Consider the following 8,038-nt stretch of genomic DNA (forward strand, 5'->3'; position numbering starts at 1 on the left):
AATGTTCCTGTTGGGCTGCATGAAGAATCAAAGTCTGGCACTGTAATACAGAAAGCATTGTCTTGTAGTCATGATGAAGTTATTTGTGAGTAATGACCTGGGCCTACTTGGTCTATGAATGTGAAGGAATCTCAATAAACCAAACTAAACACAGAACTGTGACATTCTTTACTATTTTCTTCCCTTTCCAGTTAAATGCCACACAGACACATGGTCCTGATTGACGTAGGCTTACAAATAGGTGAGAACATGAAATGATTCCAGATTGTTAGAGAACTTCTTGTCACCCTAAGAGTTAGTCTGTTGTTGTGTTAAAGAGCTCAGTCTTCAATGAAAACATAATTTCCAGAAACAGTAGCATTTCCTTTACAATTGCTGATCCAGAGAAGCTCATATGTATGACTAATGATGCTGTAGTGCATTCAGTGGTGGAAAAAGTACTCAAAAGTCATACTTGAGTAAAAGTGAAAGTAAATGCGTTACATCAAATGTCTTCGATTAAGAAAACCAAATGGCACACTCCAACACTCAGACATCATTTAGAAACAGTATTTGTTTAGTGAGTCTGCCTGATCAGAGGCAGCAGGGATGACTGCTTTATGGTGATAGGTACGTGAATTGGACAATATTGCTGTCCTGTCTTAGCATTTCAAATGTAAAAGTTGTCAAAAATATAAATACTAAAGTACAGACACCCCCAAAAAAATACTTAAGGTCCAATGCAGCAATTTTTTAAATCTCAATATCAAATAATTTCTGGGTAACAATTAAGTACCTTACTGTGATGGTTTAATTAAAATTGTCAAAGAGCAATTTCTCAAGCAAGAATTTTGCTAGGACTGTCTGGGAGTTGTCTGAGTGGGGAGGGGAAAACTGAATATTAGCTGTTATTGGCCGAGAGGTTTTGAACTCTTTCTTATTGGTCTATTAAATCATTTCCAGCTTGGTGATGTCACCATGCAGGCCAAAACTCCATCCCACTAAAACAGGCTGAAATTTCAGGCAGTCTTTTCAAACAGCTCTTACACTAAAAATACTATAATTTTCACAGTATTATTCCAACCTCAGTGTGGAAATATATATAAAAACACAGGAATATCACGTTTTTGACTGCCTGGGCCATTAAATAGTGCTTATCAGTTTGGGAAAAGAATAACACGGTGTTTGTCAGTGTCCCTGTCCCATGGTTGGTGGACAGTGTACAGTCCTCCTTTCCTCCAATGGGACCTTAAGCCTTTTATCAGCTGCTTCACAGCCAATTAGAGACAAGGAGAACACAACAGGGTGTGGCCCATCCGACCTGATACAAAAGCCCCGGCCGGTGCCCACCTCCTCCCCAGGTCCCATCGTTGTGTGACTGTGAAGAGCGATTACCCTCCCCTTCACAGTAGACCAACAGGGCTCTTAAGTCGACCGCCAACCCCGTCCTTCGACACTTCACAACACAGTCAGTCGACTGTACAGACATGGGTAACTCTACAGGATCCACTGTGGAAGATCTCCAGGCTGTGGAGAAGCACCTCTGGTATAAGAAGTTCATGACCGAGTGTCCTTCGGGTCAGCTCACCCTGCATGAGTTCAAGCAGTTCTTTGGGCTCCGGGGACTGGATGCTGAAGCCAACGCCTACATCGAGCAGATGTTCCGCACGTTCGATATGAACAAGGTAAGACGATGCGGCATTCATTGAACCGAGGCTGCTTGCGAAGGGGATGCTATAGGCTAAAATAGGCGTTACATTTATGTCAAAGTAGGAACGCCTCAGGCACACTCAAAATGGTGAAGGGGACACCTTACCAACAGAGGTATGTATAAGGCTGTATTGTAAATGTATGCACTAATTACAAGTGCACCTAAATATATAGTATTGTCAAAATGCCAATACTCGAATAATACCCCTAGTTCTCCATTTCCAAATGCTAAAGTACATTTTAAAAAGTGTACATCTTAAACCAGAAAGTATCTACAGTTAAACATAGGGAATCTCTTGAATCCAAGGGTTTTGTTTAGACTAGTCTTCCAGATGAGTTTGAAGAAGCTAATCGTCTCACAAGTACTAAGGCTCAATTTACACAACTATATTTAGTAACCCTGTCACCTTTGATTATAATATTATAATAGGCTGGGATTGGATTCATATGCGATTTAGTATGAGGATTATTTTGAGAGACAAGTTGTCTATCTCTGTGGTAGGAGTGCGGTCTGAGTTTATCTACTATTCTCTTCAGAAAGACAGCACCAGATTCTGGTATTCTACAGTACATTCTGGTTGATTTCAGAATCAATTCAATAATTTCAGCATCAGTGACAGCTGATTTTAATTAGTAATAACTTATGTGAAAGTTTAATGACGGAACATGATGCATGTGAACAGTTGGTTACACTGATCAGAATATTGAATGTTCACTTAAAAGGGAGATTCAAGCAATTTCTTTGATCATATTGAAGCCTAAGGAATGTCCAGATCTCAAGAGCTGTGTGCCAGAATAGACCGTTGTCTTTTGAGTTTCCCATTTCTGTCAGTAGCTAGTAGTTTTATGGGTGTAGCTGGGGAGGTTGGTACTATGGTACTATTCCCTGGGGACAGAACTGAGTGACTAACTGCTATTTTCAGATCTTCAGGACAGTGCAGTGAACAGGGCTGCTAATTGTGTTATAAAACGGGATGTTTGAATCCTGTCATACTGCACTTCTTAATCAGAATGCAATCTTAGATTGTGCACGTCAGCTCCGTTTAACCAGGCAGCCCAATTCTGATATTTCTTTTCAACTAACTGGTATTTTTTCGACCAATCACAGATCTTTTTCAGAGCTGATCTGATTGGTCAGAGACCAATTAGTGAAAAAAAGATCAGAATTGGGCTGTCAGTGTAAACGCAGCCATAGTTAAGTGAGGGAGGGTGTCAGTGTAAAGCTGAGGGAAGTGCGACTCATTTGGGTTGACCCAGAGGGCACTAATGCTGCCAAGTAATTTTGTAGGATCTTAAATGGGAGCCAGTTTTCTATAGCAGGAAAATAATCCTATATCAACAGGAAATGTGAATTATGTGGATTATAATTAATGGACATTTTTTTGAAGGGGTTGATGTGTTTTTCACGAGAGAAAATCAAGTCTGAAATGTCAAAGTGGAAATTAAACTTCAGAAGCCTTTTAAAACCTCAAATACACTACAGATTTAAAAAGTCTTACATTGCAGGAAAGTTAACCTGCAACAGGGTGATCAAATTAAGATCCTTAATTGTGTTCCCACGGCCTTGGCACAGATCAGTGTGGAGATAATCCCCCAGAGATTATACATAGTTATCATCTCTGATAATGGATCTTCTAAGCAGAACATGATCACCTACATCTTGAGGAGATGACTGAGATAATCTGAGATGGTAAAAAGAGACGTTCCAACTAACACGCTTTCCTTTTTACAGGATGGCTACATAGACTTTTTGGAGTATGTGGCTGCTCTAAGCCTGGTGATGCGGGGTAAAATGGAACATAAGCTCCGCTGGTACTTTAAGCTGTATGATGTGGACGGCAACGGGTGCATTGATCGAAGTGAGCTGCTAAACATCATAAAGGTATAGAGACCAGTCCAGTAACGCAGTGCTGTACAATGGAATTTGTATCACACAAAGACATGCAGGCTAACTATTGCCTTTTGTCTTATTCAGGCTATCCGTGCAATCAATGGGAATGAAAACCAGGAAGTTGATGCAGAGGAGTTCACCAACCGGGTGTTTGATAAGATAGATGTCAACGGAGATGGCGAGTGTCCACTTCTTTTTTTGTCAGACTTGTAAGGGTTGCAGTTCTGTCCCTTTCAATTTCAGGTTAAAAACCTCTTAAACTTGTCTTCTACCCATCAGGGGAGCTGTCTTTGGAGGAGTTTGTGGCAGGGGCTCACACTGACGAAGACTTCATGGAAGTGATGATGAAGACCTTGGATCTCACCCACATTGTCGCCATGATCCACAATCGGAGGCACAGTGTTTAGAGTCTGCAGAAGGGCCACATAGGAACTGAGCCATGAGCCCTCTCAAAATTTCAGATTTGTATAAAGACCATTTTTATCTTAGCAATGCCGAAGGGCCATGCTTTAAATGCATTATTTGTTGTCGGAATTCACAAGAGGTTGAATGACGATGAAAAATGCCCTTTGCCTGCAAACAAATGACTCAGTCAACCATCGCTGGCTGGTTAGTGCCCTTGTGCATGATCTAAATCTCTGAGAGGTCTACATAATGAGAGAAAGATCATCTCTCACACCGTCAGCTGAACCGGAGACCCAACTAGGTCATAACATAAGGAGGGTGAAGGATAAAGAGGGTGGAGGGAGTGGTGGGGTTCTATTGGTGGAAGTTATAATTAATCTACTTTCCTCCCAGAACAGTCAGCTCAAATATGACTACAACCCAAGTTTATTTTGTGCCATGATTAAACGGTCCAGTTCCTCAAGAAACAGGTACTTCCACAAGTTAGGGATCTTCAATTTGATACTTGTCACAAAATGCACTTAGTAAAAAAAAAACAAGACCAGCATGTTTTAACATTGCACTGGCCCAGTTGTGAGGAGATTAAAGTTAGCATTTTTATGACTTCATTAACTTGAAGGAATATCGTAACAGAACTACATTCTAATGTTTACCCTACAAGACAGTAAAATGTAAAAAACAAAATTGTGCAAATTTGTTTCTGTGAGTGTGAGACATGATGCATGAATGATCACTGCTCTCGCCTAGTGGGCATTAGAATGAACTTTATATACAGTAGCAGTCAAGTTTGGACACTTACTCATTCAAGTCTTTTTCTTAATTTTTTACTAAAACATATGGAATCATGTTGTAACCCCCCAAAAAGTGTGCAAATCAAAAATGTGATATTCTTCAAAGTAGCCACCCTTTGACTTGATGACAGCTATGCACACTCTTGGTATTATTTCAACCAGCTTCATGAGATAGTCACCTGGAATGCATTTCAACTAACAGATGTGCCTTGATTACTTTATATATATTTTTTTATTTCTTTCCTTCTTAATGCGTTTGAGACAATCACTTGTGTTGTGACAAGGTAGGGGTGGTATACAGAAGATGGTCTTTTACCAAATAGGGCTAAGTCCATATTACGGCAACAATAGCTCAAATAAGCAAAGAAAAATGACAATCCATCATTACTATTAAGACACGAAGGTCAGTCAATACAGAACATTTCTAGAACTTTGAAAGTGTCTTCAAGTGCAGTCGCAAAATCCATCAAACGCTATGATGGAAGTGGCTCTCATGGGGACCATCACAGGAAAGGAAGACCCAGAGATGCCTCTGCTGCAGAGGAAAAGTTAATTTGAGTTACTAGCCTCAGAAATTGCAGCCCAAATAAATGCTTCAAAGTTCAAGTAACAGACACATCTCAACATCAACTGTTCAGAGGAGGCTGCGTGAATCAGCCCTTCATGGTCGAATCGCAGCAAAGAAACAACTACTAAAGGACACCAATAAGAGGAAACTGGCTTGGGAAACATAAGCAATGAACATTAGACAAGCGAAAATCTATCACCTTGGTCCGATGAGTCCAAATTTGAGATGTTTGGTTCCAACCACTGTCTTTGTGAGACACAGAGTAGGTGAACGGATGATCTCCGGATGTGTGGTTCCCACCGTGAAGCATGGAAGAGGTGATGTGATGGTGTGGGGGGGGTCCTTTGCTGGTGACACTGTTGGTAATTTATTTAGAATTCAAGGCACACTTAACCAGCATAGCTACCACAGCGTTCTGCAGCGATACTCCATATCTGGTTTGCGCTTAGTGGGACTATCATTTGTTATTCAACAGGACAATGACCCAACACACCTCCAGACTGTGTCAGGGCTATTTGACCAAGAAGGAGAGTGATGCATCAGATGACCTGGCCTCCACAATCACCCGACCTCAACTCAATTGAGATGGTTTGGGATGAGTTGGACCAGAGTGAAAGAAAAGCAGCCAACAAGTCCAACAATATTTTCATCACACTCCCAAAGCTTTAATTGCTCGCTATTGTTTTAGAAATCAAAATGCCTAACAGACATTACAGTCTCTGTGGCGTAATGAGGGAGACAGGGAGGTGAGTCACAAGACAGACCGTGCCAATATGGTTTCCATGACAACCAGGGCCCATTTCCATGGTAACACACATCCATAAAGCACTACAAAAAGGTTGATATATAGAAAACACCCAAACCAAATAAAAAGGAGTTGAGGTCACAGTCAGTCAGGGTGAGGACCTAAAACCACCAAAACTCCCCTTGTGGATCTGACTGTACTGGCTTTACCTCTGCAGACAGGCAGGACAGACTGCATTGTGCTGTGCTGGACAAAGGCCTTTAATCATCTCTAAAATACAGCCGCAGCTTGCAGGCACATCCCAAAGCTGGTTCAAGAGGAGGCCATTGTCATCACCATTGTTACGGGATTCACTGGGGCAGGAATGGCTAGTGACAAATAAACAAGTACCCAGGAACATGGCACCCGTCATCCCAGAAAGCATTAATAATCTACAACTGCTGCCCATAACACACCACTAACCACATATACTAAATCAATGCACCACTGTTATAAGGAAGGATGAGAACCATCATGGAGAGCTGATCATTTTACATTTTAGTTATTTAGCAGACACTCTTTATCCAGAGCTTCTTACAGTAGCGAGTGCATACATTTTCATACTGGTTCCCCGTGGGAATTGAATGCACAACCCTGGTGTTGCAAGCACAATGCTCAACCAACTGAGCTAAGTCGCTCTGGATAAGAGCGTCTGCTAAATGACTTAAATGTAATGTAATGTACACAGGACCAATGAGACAAGTGGACTGCTACTACCTACTGCTTTAGCTCAGAACCCTCCCACATATAATTTAAAGAGAATCTGAGAGACTACGTAGTACATGGGCTTTGACCATTATAGAATTTTGGGAAATGATTAATTGTCATGAAAACGGTCATGGATATTGTCAGTCATTTTTGTTGAAAAATATTTTGCGCTTTTAATGTATTATACTGAATCTTTGAAAATAGCCATGACATAACTAATGAATACAACACTGTTTTGGTGACAACCGTGTCTCAAAAATGAATGGGTTTGACCTCTTAGAACATTTGGAAAGAAAGTTTCTCCTCTCGACCATGCCGTTCTGCTCGTAAAACGATGACCAACTTTACTCATGTAAAAAAGAAAAATTGCTATTGAGTAAACTTGTCTATATCTACTAAATAAAGTGGAACCACCCCTCCCCCTCCTAAAATGAAGGTTTCAAGAAGAATTAACATTTTTGTTCACAGTTATTGCTCATAATTTTCATTTACATTATTATTTTGCCAACCTTATTTCATACTATCAGCACAGCCATTTACGCCAACGAAGCAATTTGACTTCATGGGAACGCAAGATCTAGAATCAAAGAGAAGGAAACCTAGAAATAAACTCAGCAAAAAAAGAAACGTCCTCCGTGTCAGCTGCATTTATTTTCAGCAAACTTAACATGTGTATATATTTAGTATGAACATAAGATTCAACAACAGACATAAACTGAACAAGTTCCCCAGACATGTGACTAACAGAAATGGAACAATGTGTCCCTGAACAAAAAAAGGGGGGTCAAAATCAAAAGTAAGTCAGTATCTGGTGTGGACACACGCTGCATTAAGTACTGCAGTGTATCTCCTCCTCATGGACTGCACCAGATTTGCCAGTTCTTGCTGTGAGATGTTACCCCACTCTTCCACCAAGGCACCTGCAAGTTCCCGGACATTTCTGGGGGAACGGCCCTAGCCCTCACATCCAACAGGTCCCAGACGTGGACAATGGGATTGAGATCCGGGCTCTTCGCTGGCCATGGCAGAACAATGACATTTCTGTCTTTCAGGAAATCACGCAAAGAACGAGCAGTATGGCTGGAGGCATTGTCATGATGGAGGGTCATGTCAGGATAAGCCTGCAGGAAGTGGAACCACCCCTCCCCTACCACATGAGGAGGAAGATGTCTTCCCTGTAACGCACAGCGTTGAGATTGCCT

The 8,038-nt window shown here is 41.2% G+C and overlaps 1 protein-coding gene across 1 annotated transcript; it reads left to right on the forward strand.

Moving 5' to 3' along the window:
- The first annotated feature begins 1,329 nt into the window (after nt 1–1,329).
- On the forward strand, nt 1,330–7,606 carry LOC118392502 (guanylyl cyclase-activating protein 1-like). Its single transcript, XM_035784538.2, has 4 exons — nt 1,330–1,664; nt 3,422–3,571; nt 3,665–3,758; nt 3,860–7,606. Exons 1-4 carry the CDS (start codon nt 1,467–1,469, stop codon nt 3,985–3,987), a joined length of 570 nt encoding a protein of 189 aa, XP_035640431.1. The 5' UTR covers nt 1,330–1,466; the 3' UTR covers nt 3,988–7,606.
- Nucleotides 7,607–8,038: the final 432 nt, after the last annotated feature.

The sequence above is a fragment of the Oncorhynchus keta genome, chromosome 13 (assembly GCF_023373465.1).
Source record: "Oncorhynchus keta strain PuntledgeMale-10-30-2019 chromosome 13, Oket_V2, whole genome shotgun sequence".
Classification (NCBI taxonomy): domain Eukaryota; kingdom Metazoa; phylum Chordata; class Actinopteri; order Salmoniformes; family Salmonidae; genus Oncorhynchus; species Oncorhynchus keta.